Genomic DNA, 22,249 nt, shown 5'->3' with positions numbered 1-22,249 from the left:
ACTCCCACTTTCACCATCCTGTAGCTGTTCCCTCTGGAGAAATTTTCTCTCTCCATCATAACTAACCCTATAATTCTCCACTGTCTCTCTTGAGCAGTGCATACTCTATTCTTTTGAAGAAGACTAGCATTATTCCCAAGCTAAGCAATTCTGCCCTTTTCCTGATGATTTATTTCATTTCTTTCTAGACAGAAGTTCCAAAACCCAGATTCCTTTGAGATACAAATACATTTTGTTCGATTGCAGACTGACAGACAAACTTATATCCTGAAAAGCCTGCACATTTATCATTAAAGACTGCTATATTATGAAAAAAGTGTTTGAGACAGCAAGTTCATGTCTCCATGGCCATTAAGAAATCGTAAGTTCATGGAAGGGTCTGGGTAAGGGAGTGGGAAACTGATATTTCACAGATGATAGGTAACAAAGAAAGAAATTTTACAGTCCTCCTCCAATATCCCATGTATCAGAAAGTGTCTTATACCTTTCAAAACCTTGCTTTGATTTCTTTCAGTGTGTCTATTTATATTTGTACATCATCACTCAAAACAGAATGGCCTGGATCCAGCTCTGTGTGAATGTCACCAGAGGACTCACTTGGTAGAGGAAGCAAAAAGAGGTGCTCTTTATGCATTCATTCCTCTGATCCACAGCCGCACTTTTTGTGCTCAAAAAGCCTGTTTCCACTCTGCAGAACATTATGGGATGTGGCCCTGGAGGTGCAGGGGAGGAGAATTAACTAATCTTGCTTTCTAGCAGGGCAAGTGTCCTTTGGATCACAGTCCTCACAGATGGACAGAACTCTCCTATTTGTGGAAGTGACACCCTGTACCTTAGCCACAATTAGCTCTTCATGGTTAAGTCAGGCAACACCTGAAAAGCCACAATAGCAAAGAGATAGAAAAGCGTAGTGCCTAGAGGGCAGTGCTCCCACAACCTCCAAACAAAGCAAAATACAAGTATTCTGATGGGACAAGCACTCAGAAAACCAGCAATTCCAGAGTCTTATTTTACAAAAAACTGCTATTGGAAACTGCGGTCCCATGTAGAGTTCTCCTCTCCTCCTTCATAATTTTCAGCACAATTTTTCCCACACTGGTTTTACAATGTATCTTTCCTGTTCCCACTCTGCATTATTGATTGCCAGGGGCGGGCAGGGAGGCACACCGCCTGGTAAAGGCACAGGGCAAGCCGAACCAGATGTCGCTACACGGGAATGGGGAGGAACTCTGCACAGGACAGCCCTTTCCAGCAATAGCCCAGTGTATTTTGTAACACGCAGTTCCACCCACAAACTCTGATGTGCATTGCCTTGACCTCTTGAAGACTGATGCTGCTCCACGTTAGTCCTGACCACACAGCTCTGGAAGAAGGAAGAAAGGCCTGACCCAGTAGCATGGATCAGGACGGGAAGGGATCAGCTTCCTCGCACTCTGCTTTGGGGTCTCCCAAACTGGGAAAGCCTCTCCATTCATCAAGCAGGGAACATTTAGAAGCAGAAAGAAAGAAAATGGCTTCTGGCATTTTCTCAACTATTCACCAGCAGCTTGGCAGACTGCAAGCCACATGCTGACCACAGCTAAACCTGGATTAAGTCAGGAAACTGGACATACATTCCTGGGGCTTCTCCTGGCTCTTCCACATCGAGGCTGGCTCAGACCTCTGAATGAAGCAAAGACTGAATGTGTGGCCTGCCTTGCTCTATACTCCCTACTACTGAGGTGCTTCAGTTCTTTTTTGTTCTTCCTGGCTATCAGTCATAACAAGAATTAAAAAGAGAAATATGAGTAACAGAAAATCAATTCTAGAACCACCACCACTACTGATTTAAAAGCAGAGTTAAAAACAAGAGTAGGCCTTCATAACAGAAACCTTAAGAAACACACAATCCAAATTCACAGCGGCCATGACAAAAGTGACCACAAGCAAGTACTCTTCACAGCTTCAGAGAGGGGACCAGAGAATCTATTTATTGTTCTCTTCAACGCAATTGCAGCGCCATTCATGGTAAGGAACATTTTGACATCACTAATCTTAAAACAGGAGAGGACATTAGTCAGAATGTTCAGAATGAGAGTTTCATTTTGTGAATCCTAGACAATTCAGACAGAAGTTGTTCCCGGTGGTCATGACAACAGTGAGACTGCAATTCTGTTTCTGCTTACCTGGGGAGAAATTCCACTGAAGAAAATAGGGATTACTTCTGAGTAAATATATAGAGGATTTGCACTGGGAATCATGAAGTACCAAGGCAAATCTTAATTTCTATAAATACCATATAAAAACTAAGATAGGATCGTTTTAACCATTTCCCATTATGGTAGAGTCTGACTGCATTTGCTCATATAGTTGCAAATTGGTAGAATCTTTCTATGTCAACAGGGGAATACATATAGGTGAACTACAATTTGCTGGAAGGATGTTAATTTCAGTTCTTTCTAAAACTAAAGGTCATGGCCCTGGAGTGTTTAGCAAAGATTGAAGATGCTGAAATATCTCCAGGCCAGCTACCATATTTCAGTGCCATTTGGAATCTGGAGTTATACTTTTATTCCAAGATTTTTGGAAGCAGTGCAACTTGCTTACTCCACACAAATTTTCCATCATTTCAGCAAATTAGAGACCCTTCATTTGAGCCAATCTATGTCCAAATGATAGTTCTAACTACTGACACTAGAAAATAGGATCCCTGAGTAGTGGTTAACTTTTACATGGATGCACAATCTGTCTTATTTTCTCACAAGAATAATGACTTTGGTATTCATCATAGCTGATATTCAAAAAGCTTTTACTGTGACACCTTCCTAAAGCAGTTGGCAACATTTGCATTCATTTATGGGTGGAAAGGAACACCTACTGACACCTGAAAGCTAAAATTGGGTGTGATACTTCAAATGCTGCCCTGCCCCCTCAGATTCCCTACCTCAGTAACTATATTTGCATGACACACCATAGCTCATCATGCAAACAGACTCATTATTCTGAGTGTAGAGATCTGTATTTGCTTGAATGCAAGGAGAACTCTCAGCACAATGGAAATCCCAGTAACAGAGCAGGCATAAAAATCGAGAAGCAAAGATATTTCCTGGAAACAGTAGTAACATGAAGCCTGCTGATGCCAAGACAAACCATGGGTCCATCTAGCCCAGTAATGCCCACTGTGACTCTCGCCACCTATCCAAGGCCTCAAACAGGTGGCCCGTCTCCTTCTCTCTCTCAAAATCTAGAAAACACCCAGGACTGGGCTTTCTGGATTGTATCCAATGTTAGTATAACTTTAGTTGCGTTCATTTCAGTGGGTCTAACCTCTTTGAGCCTGAGGGCCAAATTAAGCTTTGGAGAAGGTCTCAGAGAGGTGTTTTACAGGCGGACAGAGCAAAAGACAGAAGGAGCAGGATCAGTATACCACCAAGGCCAGTACATTGTAGCTGTCAGTAACTACACTTTAGAAGAGGCATTTCAGTACTTTAGAATTGGAAACAACTGCACAACAGCCAGGAAACCACCCATCAAGTGCTGGTTGAGGGAAGGGGCAGGGCCATCTCGGGATCCCTGGAGGGCCAGAATTAGCCCACAGGAGGCTGGGTTTGGCCACTGGCCCCCTGGAGTTGTCCACCATGGTCTACTTTCAGTATGATTAACATGGGATACGAGTCTCCAAGCACATGTTTTGCCACTGCACTATGGTCACTCCTCAAGGCTATACTGAGGCTGATAAAACAGTATTCAACAGGAATTGCCTATCTGCTTGTGTTTCCTTAGAAAGATTAAAGAAGCTGCATGATGAACCACGTGGCAGGGATCAGCTTGCCAAGTAAAATGGGGTGCTTGTGTGCAGTCAAGATGGGGACTCCCCGTGGGGGGGGGGGTTGAGCCAAGCTGCAGAGAGCACTTGGGGAAAGCTGCCCCCAGAGAGGGGCACTGGGGGAGGGGGGGCTCCATGATCAGTGTGCAGTAGAGAAGAAGCACCAAAACAGAGCGTGAAAGTGACCCCAGGCAGTTTAAAACAGCTAAAAAAAGGCAGTGGATGATGCAAAGCGTAGGGGCATGGGGACCTGGTAAACGTGCCCTGAAGTTTTAAAGCTCTTTTGATAAGCATTTAATTTAGAAAGATTAAAGTCACTCAATTTAATTCTCCCGTGTGATTAATTGAGTCTTGTGATTACATTAAGGTGTGCTCATACAGTAAGTACATTTGTAGTAATGATAGCTTCTTATTATGCCAAGAGTGATCCTACATAAACAAGCATAATAAGGCTTTTTCAAAGTGTTGTGCATGGTAATTATCAGCTGTCGTAGTGCCAACTGCTTAAGGAAAATGTTTAATTGCAAGCTAAATTGATAGTATGCATGTTTTAGTTAACATACAGCTCCAGGGAACAGGCAAAGCAATAGAGGAAGCATCCTGGAAGTTGCCCACACACCTGGAATGATAACAGGTAGACAACACTGTGTTAGTGGCAGTGAGAATGGTAGCTACCACCCACTACTTCACTTCTATGGTCTCCTGCTATGTCTTGTCCAAAATGTTCCTAACCTCCACTAATTTCAGAAGTCTGTTGAAAATTGGGTAGCAGAAGAATTTAAAAATGTAACTTGTTATCTTGTATAATTCCGGTGCACCTCTGCTTGAGAGGCTGGGCTGATTTTAATCTAATATTGCTCCCCGCACAAACGTGTTTAGAAATGATTTCTGTGGAGTAACGCATGCGGAAAGCATGGTGACAGGGACAGGTGAATGTATGATTCCTTCTCTAGATTGCTGGAATCAGCCTATATATACAGAGCCCACTTTATGATCGGTGCACTCTTAGCAGCTCCTCAAGATCCACTTCAAATCTCTTATCAATAAACTTGCAATGTAAAAAAAATACAGAAATTGCTGTTTACCTCTCCAATGCAAATGCAAACAAAAATAGGCATGAATGGACTTCAAAATATCCTTTACATCTTCCCTGCTACAACTCTGGAATACATTTTTGGATGAAGGTGTGGTCTATACATCCAGGCTAAGAAATATTTAGTCTATTGTCCAGAAGGATGAGCCACATCTAACTTCATATGAGCTGGGAGACTGACTTCATGTAGCCCTCAAAAACAGCCAGGAGGGGTGCAATCCAATGCGCTTTTAGATAGTAAAAATGTCCTACAACTCCAAGCACGCTCTAGCCAGGATAGGCGGCTGGGGAATTGTAGGATTCTTTTCTGTGTCAACATGCAGAGGCCTGCACATTTAAAAAATACTGTTCTCTCTGAGGAATGGCAGGACGACAGTAATTATCCTTCAGGATACAATGCAGCACTATTGAAAACATACATGGTTGTGAAAGGCTAGAATTGCAATTCTTAATAAACGTGACCCTTTGAAGGACCCACCTCCCAAAGGCAGTGTCTGTCAATGCAGTGAATTGCTCTGAATATGTATTCCTGTATTATGTGGCTGCTGCACACATCTTATCTGGAGAACATCCTCTAAGGGTTGCAGATATGGCTGTTCCCAGACAGCAAGCCATTATGCTTGGGTCAGTTCTTGGGGAGGTGTCATGCTAACCTTCATGCTACAATCTTAGGGGAAAGCCTTGATTCAGAGACAGAACCGTATGATTTAGGGCCCAACTCAAGATAAAGGTTGGGAAAGGCTGGTCTCTGCTAGGCTTCATAGCAGGGTTTCAGGCAGAGGAAGAAGCTACTCATTCTCAAATGCCATCAAGACCTAGCCTTGAGAAAAGTTCTTAAGATGACCAATCTGAGGCCCTTGATAAGCAGGCAGGCTCACCTGGAAAAGGGGTGTACCCAAGGCACACAGTGGCATCCACCGAAGATGGCGGCCACCAGACTAGATGAAGGCATCCACCAAAGAGACTAGTGGAAAGACAACCAGTGGTAGATGCATAGGAAACTCAGCACACTGCTGCTCACATTTCTGGCCTCACTTTTTCTGACCCTGAGCTAAGTATTATATGAGTTGCAAGAGGCCATAGTGTAAGACAGATGACCCTGCAGGGCAGCATGGAATAGAAAATAAACATGGAAAATTAGGGAAGGAGAGACAATGGAGTGAGACAAAGAAATGGAGAGACAAAGAATCAGATTAAGTAAAAGAACACAACCAATTTCCTGCGGAAGTCTTATTTCTGTGTCTCCAAATATAATTGGTCACAAAAACACATGGATGACTGATGGAAAGAAGATACAGAGATGCTATCCATTTATTATATACAGTTGGGATTTCATGGGAGGTCACAGGTAGCTAACTTGTTCATGTTTATGACCTGAGTTATAAAAGAACCAGGGGTTTAATCAAATTGACCTATATCTGTTTGGACCATTGCCAGGGGGGTCGGATCTCTCATTTACAGAGTAGCAATGTGTTTTTTAAGTGTGGTAAGCACACACAGTGACCCAGGCCTAATTGCATTTAATTGTAATGGTTCAACAAAAGATATTAGTGTTGCAGGCTGGTGTTTTCTTCCCTTTGCACACTCAAGGCAACAGACAGTTCTTTTGCAAAAAGCTCTTTATAAACCAAAGTATGCCCAATAAACTCCATCACCACAGAGTATATCTCCAAGCATGCACAGAGCAGTTTGTTGAACCCAATCTGAACAACTACTTCTGGAAACCCTCCTTTTGAGTATGTCTGGGCCCAATCCCTTCAAGAGGGCCCATATGGAAGTGCGCATGACTCTGCTCTGTATGCCAGCCTGCTAGTTTGCCAGCTTTCCTCTCCCAGCGCCATGTCATGTGGTCAAGAGTCGTGCCAGCGCCATCTGTCTGAGAGCTCCTCTTCCACGCCCGCTCCCAACTTCGCTGTTCTTAGCTGTTCTCAGAGCCTGCCTGAGCACTTGGGGAGAATGGCCCAGAGTTAAGTGGCTCTGCTTGACTTCTCATCGCAAAGTCTGGAACTCCATTATCCCAGGCCCCCTCCGCCTCCTCTTCATTCTCAGAGCCCAGATCAGCATTACCCAGGAATGCGTACTAAGAACAACAGCCACCCTCATCAACTAGTCACTCTCCTAACTCACACAGTAACGATCACTCGTTCACAACAGGAGGGACTTAACGGAAGCCAAGCCCATACATGTGAATTATCCAATCATCATCCCCATTTCAGTGTGGACAAGAGGATGGTTCTGAGTATCAGGGAAATTCATATGCTTATTCTTCACAGTATTTCAACTCTGCCCCCCCCCCCAAATTATGTTAGGGAAGTTCAAGCCAACTAAGTCTTGGACCAAAATGAATCTGATCCAAGCAAGCAGACAAGCAATTCTTTAAACATAGGAGAAGGGTTGGTCTAGAAACAACACTGGGAAAACCTAATTTGCTCCTCTTAAAGCACAGCACCACTTTTGGAAATGCCCCTAACTAGATGGATTGGATTATATTCCCCCTTCTTTACTTTATCATGGAATATTAATGGGTAGCAGAGTAAGTCAGACGACCAAGAATTCCATAAATTTTCTTTGTCCTATGACATCTTTTGTTTCAAAAAACTCTGTTCTTCTATTGCAGGAGTTCAAGTTTCTTTCCACTTTCTGTGGTGAAACACCATCAGAGAGTAACCTCTATGAACAAAAGCAGGCTGAGAAGGTTGCACAGTTTTTATGATTTTTGTTAAGTGAAACAGCTCACAATTTTATTAAAACTAAGATGAAGGTATTTAGTGCACATTCCCCCAGGTATAACTGCAGACTAGGTGGGAACTTGTTGTGTCATCCAAACTTGGATGGCATGGAATGGCTGAGGGAGAAACAAGTATCAAATAAGTCAGCAACAGGCATTGATTATCTGATGGTTGGTTCTCTCTCAAACAAAACATTCTTCCTGGTTCAGATCACAGAACAGGTTGTGTCTTGGAGATAATTAAGACAAATGGCACCTGACACAGACCATGGGTTATTTAAGCTATGGTAAGTATGTGAACTGGGCCATTATCTTTCCAAACTTGAATGTCTGCATTTTGGAAATCTTTTATTCGAGTGATCTTTCCAGGTAAGGTATAAACAGTACTCCAAATTTGCAGTCTCTTGGTTCTGGATAGGTTCTTACTGTCAGGATATGGGCTGTTCTGGGGCTCCAACCAGAACCAGGACACCTATCTCAGTACTGACAGAATCATTCCCAGGCCCAGCTCTGGTAAGTGCTGCCTGGAAGCCCTGAGGTAAGAGCTATATGAGAGCAGGCCCTTCCCACCAGAACATCAGCAAAACTGGTGTTCTTTTTTGCTGTGGTGCCTGTAAATTGCCTGACCCAAATCTTGCCTCACTGTTTGTATCCTGCCTTGCTCTCACCTCAGCAGTGCAGGTTTTCCTGCTAACTGTGGTGTAGCTCAGCTCTTGCACTTTGCCGGACCCTTGCTGCATCTGGTTCCTAATGTGTCCAGCCTTGCTGGGTTGCCTCAGCAACACAGTTCGTCCTGCTGCAATAGGGTCTGCCTGGTTGTGTACCCCATCTTGCCATATATTCTGCCTTGCCATGTTGCCTCAGCAACACAAGGTTTTCTGCAAGCTCTGGTTCAGCTTCTGCATTTTGTCGGACCTTTGTCATGTATCCGGCCTTGCTGTGTCTTCTGTCCAGTTGTCTTACCTCAGAGTGTTTATGCTTCTCTTTGTCTTCCTGGTCTTGACCATTACTTGTTCATGACTGTGCCCATGTTTTGCCCTGATACATCCTAATTCTGTGACTATGGATTGGATTTGCTATTGAACCTGCTACTGGACTTTCAACTCTGCCTTGCTGTGGATTCTGTTGCCCTGGACTTGGTGTCTCTGCATGTTTCCTGCCCCCAGGCCCCAGACTCCAACATTTACAACCTTACATTCTTGGTTTTTACATCCAGCTGGTACCCAGACCACTTCTTTGGTAAACCAGATCGTGTCAACAGGAAGGAAGCACAATCTTCTACCAAACTGACCTTGAACATGAAGGGCACATCAGGCCACAGTATTACCCTATCACTGTCAAAACTACAGTGCCCAGAATGAGAGACAAATGTCTTGAGCGCAGAGGACCTCAAAGTGGATGTGATGGTCACAAAGAACACTATCTTAATAGCTCCTTCAAGGGAACTGTGGGCATTGGGCTGGGGGGCAGCACTTGATGTCAACAGCTCAGTGTGTCATGGGCCACACAGGGCTTCCGAGACAACCCACCCCACCGCTTGTTACTGTCCCTGTGGGCACTAAAAGCAACAGAAGAAAGGAAGCCCAGGCCATGTCCCTAAATAGATGTGTTGGAGAGGAGAGAGAAAAGCGGAGGAGTTTAACGGTTAAAATTAAATAAAAACAATAAGCAAAATGCAAATATAATGTGGTACCTGGCGAATGGGTAGCACAACTCTGGGAGAATGATGAGCCGTTCTTTTTAGCAGCTGACACTGTTCCCCAGGTTTGTGGGAATACACAGCCTGATAATGACTGACAGCTCTCCTGTCATTCAGGGAAAATAGAGGTTCTGCTTATTTGTAGCATGTGACTGGCAGAGGGAAAAGGGGTGTACATACACTTTGTGACTTTTGTTTTTCTTTTCCAAGTTGTTTTTAAGAAAGCATACCTTTGAATTAAATTCTTCAAACCTCTTATGCTGTGTTAGAGCCAACTTTTTCCTCAGGATTCTACAACATGAGAAATGGGCCTGTCATATGATTAAGGGGAAAACCAACCACTGCTCCCATTCAATCTCCAAGGGACTATATGGGTCCTGAGACATGTTCACATACATAGAGACACCCCCCTGTGCTCATCAGTACAGCTGATTGACTTTGCAAGAGAGTGTGCTATTTAATGTTTCTGAACCCAGCAGGAGACCTGGACAAGGAGCAGTAGCATTAGCAAGAGAAAGAAAGAAAGAAAATGTGCTGAACTGTAGGGTGTGTCAGTTCACCTTGCCACTCTATTATCTGTCCTGCCAAAAACTTAACAGCTTTTAGCAAGAACAAAGGCTTGAATGCAAGTAATCTTCAGCAAGGCCCTGCAAAAGTTCAGAGCTGGGCCCAGAAACTGCAGCATAATTGCCTTACCTACAGAAAGAAAACTAGCTAGACAGATTATTCAGCACAGACAGTGCAGACTGCCAGGAGCATAAATCCACTTGGATTCTGTCCTGATTATTGCCTGTCTACAATGATCAAACCTGCCCAATATTCCTTAGGGAGACAAGCCTGCAATTTGTATGCCTTCTCAGGATTTAATGTTGAATCAACCTTTTGCTGTCCTCACTGTTAAGCTGATACTGTCTAGGTGGTTCCTATCATGTTCGTGGTGTTGTCACCAAGGTGTTCACCAGACTGTAAGGTGTTCTGATAGGTAGGGTGGATTTTTTTGTGGAAACATACAACATTCCAAGACTCAAAACATACAAATCCTGCAAACAAAGATGAATCATTAAAGAAAGCAGAAATTACACCATGAATCCTCCTGACTTGGTATCCAATACAAACTTGTGATAATGGCCTACAGTCATCACTTTCCCCTGCCCAAATACACATCTGCCCATTCTCATCCCCACACAGACTTCAGTATCTGGAATTTTGTAGAGATAAAGCTGAAATGAATGGTCATTTTCTCCTTATAAAGCATGCATTTCATGATTTGATATCTCTGCTTACTACAAATATAGTATGAGATGCTTGCTTGCTAGTTGTGAAGTGCGTCTGACCCATCGTGACCCCATGGACAACACTCCTCTCTAATCAGAAGAAGTGGGGAGGGAATAGAATGTGTAGGTTTGCACAAGTAAACAACAAGCTGTTGACTACCACTATTTGTTGTCATGTGAGTCCACTGTTGACCAAGAGGTCCGTGTCCTGATGTGCATATGCCCAAAATACAGAACGGGGAAAGGTTTTCTATTAAAGGGTTTATTCTTGAGAATAACCAGCAAATTGTTCCAGATGGTGCACCTGAGCAGTCCTCAGTTGGCCCTTTTATACATTGATCATGAAAGGGCTACATGTAACACAGTTAGCACTTTCCAGTAGGTTACAGAAGTAAAAAGTTACAATGGCGTGATCTTTCCCACTTGCATACCAAAGAAGATGCTCCAAAGAAAGGGGGAGGATGGGGTCCTATTATATAGAAAAGGAGAAGGACTGGTGTGAATTACCCTTTGAGTTGCTGTTATCTTGCCAAAAGCCAACTAGCTTTCTCTGGACTGTGCCTGGTCAGTGTCAGCTACATTTCAAGCATGCTGATTTCTAGAAAAGAAGGTTTTTCTCAGGCCTGGCTATGCATCAATAATTGCGTGATTTAACCAATGAAAGTTCTACCTATTGGTCTGTACATCACCACTCATGGTTGCAGTGGTTGTGTTGCCAACCACAATAAAACCAATGGACAGTTGTTAGGGTTTGTTTGACACATGATCATTTGTTTTATTTGAACTTGGATGACATGAGCCATTGTGGGTCAAGCAACACAACAAGTGAGCACTTGCCAAGAGCAGCAAACTCCCCCGTTACTCTGGACAAGAGGCTAACCAGTGAACACAGATGACAGGTGCCCCCAAAGTGCCCGAAAGGCTTCCTCTGCTCCCTACGTCTGATGTTTTCAGCTTTTGGAGGTGATGGAGAACAGATGCTGTTATCAACTGGGGATATGTGTGCCTCTGACACCCCCCCCCCCCAGTTTCCCAAAGGCGCTTAGGAGTGGTTGTCAGAGGCTCCTCTGATCTCTGCTGCATGCTGCCAACCCCTGCTTCAAGGTGCTTGGGGTGGCAGCGTGCAGCAAAGATCAATGCCACCAACCGCAGCTGCATGCCAAAACAAGCCCCATTGGACTTTGTGGTGCCAGCATACAATGGACGGCCCTGCTGCTTGCTGCCAAATTCTCCTCCAGAGCTGGCGGCAGCAATTGCCTCTCCATCCCCCCCCGCCCCCACTGTTGCTGCACAGAGTCCCAATGGCAGCAGGGACCAGGCACCCCTGCCAGTGATTGGAGAAGAAACATCTTCAGTTGGTGGCACAGATGTCCTCACGGAGTGGTGGCAGAAGGTGAGGCAATTAACTGTGTTGCTGCTTTGAGAGGAGACTCTCCAGCTGACAGCACAGGCGTCCTCTCCATGCTGCTGCCCCATGTTCATGTGGGCTGCTGCCCACAGAGGCACAGTGTGTCCTAGACTGCCCTGCCCGCTGCATAAAAAGTCTACTCCTCAGGGCAGCAGTATGCAGCAGAGTTTGGGGAAGCCTCCTCTCCTCCCCGTTGTGCTTTTGGATGTGAGCCCTGTTTGTGTAGGAATGCCTAAAAGCATTTCCCTGGTCTAACTCAAAATTGCTAACACAGTTTTGGAATTTACTGTGCTCACAGCTAGTCAGGCTTTGGAGGGCTGAATACCTTCAGTTGTGGAATTAGTCCATGCTGTGTGTTGGCTGCTGCACACATGCACACTATGACCTAGTTTGCATGTAACAGGTGCCAGGAGTGAGTCCGCGGCCCCCTGCCAACTTGCTGTTTCATTTCCACTTTTGTAAACAATCCAGGAATCTGCAGATCTGGAATTTTGGATTATTGAGGGGGAAACAACCCAGAGTTTAACCCAGGCAGACCACTTAATTAAAAATAGAAAAGGCAATGACAGTACAACCCATTGTATTGACAAGCCCTGGTCTGTTGTCATAGAAACACAGAAAACATGGAAATATAGAAGCAGAGTGAGTCAGAAGGGGCTTCCCAGGCCATCTAGTCTGACCCCCAGCTCCAGCTGGCTCTGCTCACGTCATGTGAACCCCAACTGTTCCCTATAGGATGGCTTGTTTGTCAGCAACAAGATTCCCTGACAACCTATGTCTTGTTCTAGGGTTCTTGTACCTACAATTACTTGATGTGTCACACAAAATTCAAGTAATCAAGCCCATCATGGGTACCAGAGAAGCAGCTAGCAAGACTCGTGGCAAGAACAGCAACATCTCCTAGCCCCTCTTGCCAAGCTCGCATGGGCCATTGCCAGACTGCCCCCAAGTGCCCAAGAAGCATTTTGGAGTGACTGTCACTGGCAGCATGCTATCCGTTTCTGCTTGCAGAAGCCTTTTTCCTCCTTTTGCACTTTCTTAAAAAGCAGGTGGCAAACCAGTGACTACCCCCACAATGTGCCACTTGGGCACTTTGAAGGGGCTGCTATTAGCTGTCAAATCTGAGGAAAAAGCTGGACATTTTAACTGGGGCACATAAGTATTTTTCTTCACTGTCTCATCTAGACAGTGAGATAGGTAGGAGCAAAGGATCATGGTAGCGTTTTCATCTCCCCTAAGAACTGCTGGCATCTTTACTTTGAAAATGCTTTATCTAGACTTTAGATCTGCTATGTCTTCAAGGTTCTAAAAACAGATCTTGCAAACAAGGGAACTACTGACTATGTGAGAATGCCACTTAGGAAATCTTTCTTGAAGGAGCAAATGAAGAGCTGTTAAGATTATTAAAGCTTATTTTTACAACCAGACTGAGCCAAGAAGTCCATCTGCACTAATGTTCTAAAACTTCAAGAAGCCAGGAAATTAAGGTCACACACCTTGAAAATAACATTTCAATATAAATTAGGAGCAGTAATTGCAGATAGATGACAAAAACTAACATAATTTAACTACAGAAGGTGCAGAACTAGAATACATGAAAAGCTCAATTAAGCTTCAATAAAAAATGAAAGATATCACAGATGGAATGTGGAAGCAGCCGATCTCTTACACAGAAGCCACCATGGTCAATAGCATAGCATGCTTTTCTGCCAGCTTAGAAGGGCAAGGCAGCACGGTGGAATCCTATAAATGAACCAAGAATAGCATCTTATGTACAGGTTTTAGAGACAAAAATCCTTTACAAATGAACCTATTTATAATGAAATAAACCACAATTGTAAGACATTCCTCAGTCTTCAAAGCCCCATGTTTTGCTGAAGCATATCTTTTCAGCAGGTAAAAGCCTTGAAAACTGTACCTGGAAAGAAAACTCCAGCCATCATGACTCTCCTGTGCAAGTGTTAGCCTAGGTGCATAATTCCATGCCCTTCATTACAACTTCAAGGCTGTTTCTAATAAGCACTTCAGGTTTAGTCATCGTCAAACTTTTAAATTAATATCTACATTTCACTCTCTCTGTGTGTAAACTCTGTGTGCATATTAGAAATTTAAAATATGCTCCATATTTACTCTGTAGAAACTCGTAACAGATACAACAAGATGGATGCGCTCTTTCATCTGGAATTCAGAAACCAAACAGCTCATTTAAAGGGTTACACACTGTATATTCAGTGCTGAGCACTGGCTCAGGCTTCTCTGCAAACACATGCAGCATGATGTGTCCCGTGGTAATTAGCTAGACTCAACAGGAACTTAGCCTAAAGGATGGATTAGTCTTTCATGGTATTGTGTAAACAAATTATACACCATCTGAATACCACTGGTTTTATAATTGCAGCTTTGGTTAAGTGGCTGTGTAAATATCATAGCTGTGGAACCTTGGAAAGAAGAGCGCTTGCATCTGCTAATTATGTTCAGGCAGTGATGCCATGCTCTCTTCGCACATTCCTACTTGGTCTAAACAGGATGCAAACAGTGATCAGCCAACAAAAGCTAGACCACACCGCACTGCTTTTGTAAATGGTATACTGGCACGATTTGCATAGAAAAGTTCTCTTACGGACTCCAGAGCTACTTCAGGACAGTTCAGACAATATCATTCTCTCCTAAGGTGCATTTAGGTGGTTCAGTGCCTATCAACCAAACATGGGTGGCTGAGTGAAACAAGCCACACAAGAGTAAGACAGTAGTTTCCACATACTCAGGATACTCTCTAGGTACGTAAAAACACCTGCAAGGGTTTTTTTAAGCCCAAAACATTGCTACGAGAATGTGTGAGTCTCCAGGAGGCAACTTGAGCCTACACAGAAAAAAATGGGAGGCGAGTTCTAAAGAAAGCAGAAGTTAGGCAGACTCAGTCAGGGTGGGATCCCATGCATGAGCAGAGGGAGAAAAGGCCTAGCACTCCCAGCATGCCCCAAGTCTATGACTGAGAAAAGCTGGAATATGGAGTATTAGGAGTTCAGCTGAAAATGCATGCATGCAAAGGGGACATGGAGGAGAGAAGGTAGGAGGGAACTGACATGGTCAAGGCCCTAACCACTTATAGTAAGTATCCAAAAGAATGATTAGGATTTGTAGGGAGGGTGCACGTTGTAAAGAGAACAAAACTTCCCTCTGCATTATGTAGGGATATTCCAGAAAGAGGATTTTTTTAGAATTATAATGCTCTTCCCTGTCCTGCATTATAACTACCAAATGCTTGGGTCTGAGACCCATAGACCAGTAATACAGCAGGGGAAGGCAGGAATGGGATCAGAGGAGAAATGAAGTGTTCTGTTTCTCTCCCCATTTTGTGAAACTTCTCTCCTACTCCCCAAGGGCCTGCCCAGCACTACACGACTCTTGTTCTAGTCTGTCTGTAGCCCTGGCCAGGGGTAGACTTCTTAGATGCTGGGGATACACTGCACAGAATCAGGTGTGATGGTATGCAGTGCTGACAATGTTCGTACCAGAACTGGCAAGCCAGAGGCACGACTTTGAACACAAGCAGGACAGAAGTAGTCGTGTGCATTAAAGCAACAAACAAATCTTCACTTCATGATCTTACACCAACTGAAGTGCAATTCTTAACCTGTATACATTATGCAATCCCATTTACCATACTCTCCATGGCAGATGTCCTCTGGAAAGCATGGCGAGCCCAAGCCTTCAGGAGACAAGGTTATCTACACAGCTGAGCCACGTTTCTGAGGGTCCACCAGAGCCAGGAGTTGGTAAAGGGTTGGAGATCATCCACATCATTGTGCTGCTCCCTGGAAGCAGCTGGAACGCACAGCACAACAACTTGCCAGCTCCTACAAAGGACTGGGGCTCTTCTCTTCTAAGCTGTGCACTGAGGGGCTCCAAGGACGGTGAAAAAGCAGCTGACTGCAGGAACACTCCCCCAGCCCCCAACCTTAAACCCTGGAAAAGAAAAGCATGGCAGCAAGAGAATGCCACTAGCCTTGCCCTGAGTTGCAGAAGGGTGGCATGAAGTTGAGAATAACACCTGGGGAAAGGTTCTGGTAGCCTTCAATTCTTGGTTGATTACTGAGGCCACTCAGTCAGTCACCCAAAAACTGGGGATTCTTATCTGCAAGTATGCACCCCTATTTTTACAAAACCTGATTCTGCTATAGATGCCAATGCAGCTCATACACATTTATCAGCTTAAGATTTGTTCTTCAGTTATACTATATACACATACTATAGTTATTTACTTAATACTGGAGTACATAGAAACAAAAGAGGCTGCTTTACACTGAGTCAGACGTTTCGTCCATTTAATCTAGTACTGTCAGCACCAATTGGCAGTGGCTCTCCAGGGTTTCAGGCAGTTTTTTCAGCACTACTTAAAGATGCTGGTGGTTGAACCTGAGACCCTGTGCATGCAAAGCAGGTTCTCCACCACTGAGCCACCGCCCTGAGTTACATTAGCTGCAAGTGACGAAGGCTAAAACTGCTAGTCATTCCATCCGGAACCTGAACAGTACAATACTGAAAATCAGGTTATTCAAATTGAGGCGACCCAGCTTCAACTGCCCAACGAGCCAGGAAGTTCATGGGATATCTTGCACCAGTTACTGGCCTGGTTCAAACATATCACTAACCCATGGTTTATTTAAACCGGAGAAGGCAACGTGTGACCTGTTAAGATATTTTGGCCTACGAGTTCCATCAGCCCTAGTCAGAATAATCAATGGTGAAGGGTTATAGGAGTTAACAAACAAAATTTCTGGAGGGCCACAAGTTGTCCACTTCAGAATGGACCTATGGTTTCTTGCCTTGCCCAAGGTATGCACTAAAATAAATACAAATAAAAATAAATACATTTGGGAAATAATTGTACAAACCAGTTTCTTTTCTCAGTTCCTGGATTTTTTTTTTGTTTCTCTCCTCCTTTGCCCATTCATTCCTTGCATCCTAAATGTCTTTGTGATGCTGCATACTGCCATGTAGAGCAGCTTTTTTAAAAATACCCATCTCATTTGCCACTTTTGTAGCCTGTTTGTCCTTGAGAATTTCTGAGAAGGAAAGTCTTCACATTGGCCGCCACAATCTCATCTGCATTGAAGCACAACAGCTGCATTCAAACAGCACTGCTTTTCCAGTGGGAGACAGGAAATCAAGAGGAGGAGGACATCAAAATGCCTGTTTGGTAGTGTGATGGTCAAGCTTGAGCCACAGCAAGGGCCTGACAGGACTTTCTGAATGAGCCTGGCAGTCGGGAACCATTCCCCATCTCCAGCTCTGTCGCAGTGCTTAGCCGCAACACACCTGTCCGACATCCCTGCAGAGAGCATGTGGCGAGTGACTCGCCGCAGCGCTTCCAGCCAGCCACACGTCTCACGACCGTTCCCGGGGGAGCTTTCTGCACACAGAGAGGCTCAGCTGGAGAGTGCCGAAAAGGTTGGCGCTCGAGTGCGGCACAGCTCAAACAGATTTGACATCGGACCTGTCAAACAGAGCTGTCAAATATTCTTATTTATCTTCCTTGCATTTGTACATAAGAAGTCACAGCCAATAAAAACGAACGTTGTTTCTAAAACATTCAGGGACTTATCAGTCCCAGGCAAACAGCGCTGTACGTTACTTGGACACCGCAGGCAAACAGCAGTCCTTCAACAAGGCATGGCAGCAAGCAATGCAGCGGAAATGAAACCGCCTCTGACGATGAAGAACGTCAGAGGAGCCCTGCTGATCAGACCAAGGGCCCCTCTAGCTCAGTGTCCTGCTCATACGGTGACCAGCCAGCTGCCCACAGGATCCCGCAGGCTCGGCATGAGTAGAACCGCACCCTCCAGCCCCAGTTCCACAGTGCTGTGCAGGGGTTATCAGCTGCCAAAACTATGGCACAGCCTGCTGCACTCGACACAAGAGGTCAGTAGGCAGTAACAGGAGAGAGCGCCCAAAGCAGCAGCTGAACATGCAAACTGCTGCAGCCAGGGTGGCGTGGTGGCTCGTGCTGGACGGGGGACCCTAACAGAAAATACCTCTTAAGTTTGCAGCCAGTTAGGTCGATCTACTTCGATTGCAAAGCTGCATATATACAATTCATTTATTGTGCGCAGACATGTTTTTCAAAATGTTTACAAATTCAATTGATATGAAATGAGAAAGCAATTAGAAAGAGCAGGATTTCCAATCTTTGCTGCAATCTTTTGTTGGTGAAGAGGACATACCACTGCTGAATTTCTTCAATGTATTCTATTGCTGCACTCGCTTGTGGGTAAGATCAATATATATTTAAAATTAGCACTGAAATAATTTTAAAATAATAAATACTAAGGTATATTCTTAAATTAAAAGGTGGCTAATATTTAATTATTTGAATATAAACTCATTAGCCCCACATTTAGTCTCTAAACAAAACCAGAACCTTCTGCCAGAGTTCCAGCAGGCTTTTCTATGTAAATCTGGTCATTTCACACATACGAATGTCGCACTCTACCTACCAATCAAAGGCATTTCAGTTTCATCTCACGAGAATAAATAGCTCTCATCTGCCCACTATCCATCCGTCTCACTTCAACCTGCAAACCACAGATAGCCCTCAGACACCCTCTGAGAGGTGTTTTGCCTACTTTTTTGCTTTGCACCCACCCGTCCCCTGCAGCATGCTATCCCCACCCACAATCCCATGTGGGACTGTGGCTCTCATTTCCAAAATGTTGTCCATCCTCACATTAATGTCACAGTTATGGGCATTCTGTGTTGGGTTGCAACTTACTTGATTTTTACCAATGTAGACTGGCTGAAGCAGAGTGAACCAGAAAGGAGTGGCACTGGGAAGAACAAGAGGAAACAAAATGGCCCCAGTGTGAACATTTCTTTGTATCACAGGTGGGCAATCCACAGAGCTTCACCCACTTTTCACCCAGATGCTCATCATTAGTTTCACAAAACACCATGGCTACTGGCTGTAAGAAAAACCTTACATAAGAATATTTTAAAGGCATTCATACTATAGGTAAAGAGGAAAGCATGCTAAATGCACACAGCGTAACAGAAAGATGCAAAGTCTGGTTGTAAGAAAGCATTAGGTCAAACAGTACTCTACTTAGTTGCAAATTATCATGATTTAGTATTTAGATGTGCACTACTATTTAGTAAATATATGAAACGGTAGCAATCGAAGACTTGATTTGAGCTAATCTTCTTCTCTGTTTAAATCAGTGATTTAAGTTGCCTTGACTTAAATCAACTCACATTGCTTTGCCCATGGAGAAAGTCTAAAAGAACCAGACACTGGGCTTTGAGTGTAAATCTAGTAATTACGTCTGTGGGTGTGTGCATGTATATGGCAAGTTGCACTTAAGCCCCACCACTGAGCTTTCCATACCATTGAGCTAATTCAAGATTCCCTCTATTTAAAGATTAGTTAAGTCTTACTAATTGACATAAAAGACCAATGCAGATCTCTCAATTTCTAACATAATTAATAATGAATACATAATGAACATTATGTCCAAACATAATGAATTCTGCACAGCAAGGCAGATTCTAAGCAGAATGGCACTGTCAGTTTTCCTGACTCCCTGCTACATCATCTCATGCCTAGCATGGGTACAAATGTGCGACTCTTAAGGCTGACATTTTCCAATGGCCATGCTGTATTTAAATAATAGATTCTTCAGCACTGACATAGCAAAATTCCCTAATGGTCAAGGAAACTGACTGCTTCAGGCTTCCAAAAACATGACTGGGGATGAGATCACACCATCAGATTAAACCACAAGCAAACTATGATAGGCTTTATCACCTCTTTCCCTGGTCTCCACCACTGAGTGACTGAAACATCCAAGGGACAAGGAAAGATGCTGACATATCTGATGAAAGAAATTTCACAACTACAAGATCCCAAGATATATCTGCTGGTATCACATTAATATTATTAACTTGTCATTCACCCTAAGGCAAAACAAAGATGTACCACAGGCCTGGCAGCACGTTCTTGTCAGTTAACTGATAAAGAATCAGAAAATCAGAGAATAGTAGAGTTGGAAGGGGACAGAAGGCCATTGGATTTAAACCCCTGCTCAGTGTAGGACACCAAGTTAGACCATAAAGAAAAAAGAGGACACATAAAGTTTCAGTTAAAAGATCAAAGAGAAAAATAAGAATATTAGAATGGCTCTATTGATCCCTAGCAGTGATAATCAATTTCTAGGGTTAAGAAATTGGGCTACACCAAAACATTGAGAACAAAAATACTGCTTCTGGGAATGTGACAAGCTATTTCTAGAAAGTGCACATATGGATAAGATTGTTTGCTCTATTTTGAGCTTTTGAATTCATTCTATTGCCAACTTTTCCCCAACCTACTGTGTGCACTGTTTCTTCTTCCAATTATTGCTGGTTCATCTTCATTCTAGGAACAGGGTTCACATATAATGCCAATCTATGGTTTACTTAACCAACACTTTGTTGCCTTACCCAGGGTTTATCTGGCACACAACTGAACAAACCATGGTATGTTATCTCAATCTTTCATTTGACCCTTCCTTATACCCTAAATGGCACTGTGGTTCTGTAATACTCATCTGCAAAGTGACTAGTTTGGTTTTTGTTGTGTTTTGCTTTACTGCTCTTAACTCCTCTGCAGCCAGGTGGGAAAAAAAAAAAACCATGCTTCTGGGTCTGCGCATAAAACAACGCATGGTTTAAACAACCCAATTGCAAACCATGAGTTGATCTATAGACATTTGTATGCAACATCCAGCAACTGTGCTAGAACAGAGCAAAGGCCTGTGTGGTCCAGCATTCTGTTCCCAGTGTCCAACCAGACACTCCGGCTGGAACACCACAGGCCCCAACGGTTCAGGATACTTCAAGCACTGTTTTATTCTGAAGAGAGTAGTAATGACATCCGATTAGAGACTGCATGTTATTTCCTTCCAGTTACCTTGGATTCGGAAGAACTTCAGACACTTGCTACAAATGAAGAAAGCATAAAACATCCTGAAAGACAACAGGGCATTAAGCTATGACATAGGCATAATCTGGGCAGCAAATTTCTTTAAGAATTAATTTCCACTGTGAATTAATAGGCACATGCTAAAAAAAAGAGTTAAGCAAGAGATAGTCACAGATTATAGAGCGATAAGAATAAACTGCACTATACTGATATTTTCTTTTGTGGGAGGAAGGCTTTTGAAATGGCTTCACCATGCCAAAAAGTCAACTAGGTCCAAACTGGCAGTCAAGCAAAGCACTTAGCAGCAATACAGTTTCCTGGCAAAGGGCTGGCCCTTGTTGGATTAGATGGACCTTTCAACTGAGCCAGAAAGAGCAAGTGTCATGTTCCAAGAGAGTAACAGAAAAATAATATTAATAGTGAAACGGATGACTCATTCACTGCACACACACACAGAACAAAACTAATTAAATTAGTTATGAACAATGGTTTCAGGAATAATATTAGTCTTCAGACGACTCTTCCATCCAACCAAAGCTATAATCGGTCATGACAGCAGCAAAACCTAAGTCAAGTACTACCAGTTCCCTAAGCAGAAGTCTAAGTATAAGCAGTGTAATTAGCAGCATCTGGCAGGATCTCTCCCTCAGCAGAACTTTCCTCATAAAAATGTTGGTTTTCAGGAGGGATCAGACCCTGTCCCCCAGTTGCCTATGCTGCATTTTAGGTCCCACTGTCTTTTTAATAGTGAATTCAGCGACAAACCTGATTCTGCACACAGGTTTGCTGGCATCAGATCTCTTCTGGCTCTTAACTCTGTGCATGCATTTATTTATTATTTATTTCCTGAATCCTGAATGTGCATGTTGTTGATGATGTACTTATTCATCATCATCATTATTAATATTAATAGCTGAAGTTCTTTGGAAGGTACATTAAGGTACTCATCTAGATTACAACCAGGCTCAGCTCTGCTTAGCTTCCAAGATTAGGCAGGATGAGACTATAATGAGATGCATGAAATTTATTTGCAAGGAATATTTTAAATTTTCCTACCACAACTGTGGGTACTAGCTTTAGACTTTTAGGGATATGTTCACATGAAAGACAAGGCTGCACTGATTCTGACTTTGTGCTCATCAGTTACTTTATACCCCTTTTTAGGGAAGAGGAAAGGGAAAAATAGGGAGTAGGTTCCAATCTGGATAAAGTAGAATGGGAGCCAAGTTGCCATCGCCTTCATCGCCCAACTGTGATTTTGCAATGGGAGTCCCCTTATCAAC

General features: G+C 43.6%; 1 protein-coding gene across 4 annotated transcripts in view; it reads right to left on the bottom strand.

Annotated features, from left to right (window-relative positions):
- SHQ1 (SHQ1, H/ACA ribonucleoprotein assembly factor) overlaps positions 1 to 22,249 on the bottom strand; it is a 101,554-nt gene that overhangs the window by 7,436 nt on the left and 71,869 nt on the right. The window contains exon 12 of one of the 4 annotated variants that reach the window (XM_044451768.1): positions 18,780 to 18,834. The exons of the other annotated variants lie outside the window; for them this stretch is intronic. Within the exon in view, the coding sequence (XP_044307703.1) occupies positions 18,780 to 18,834 (55 nt within the window). The remainder of the gene's footprint in view (positions 1 to 18,779; positions 18,835 to 22,249) is intronic. 4 annotated transcript variants of the gene reach the window in all.

The sequence above is a fragment of the Varanus komodoensis genome, unplaced genomic scaffold, assembly GCF_004798865.1.
Source record: "Varanus komodoensis strain SLA01 unplaced genomic scaffold, ASM479886v1 scaffold6_4, whole genome shotgun sequence".
In the NCBI taxonomy this organism is placed as follows: Eukaryota; Metazoa; Chordata; class Lepidosauria; order Squamata; family Varanidae; genus Varanus; species Varanus komodoensis.
This window is presented reverse-complemented; position numbering and strand designations above follow the sequence as displayed.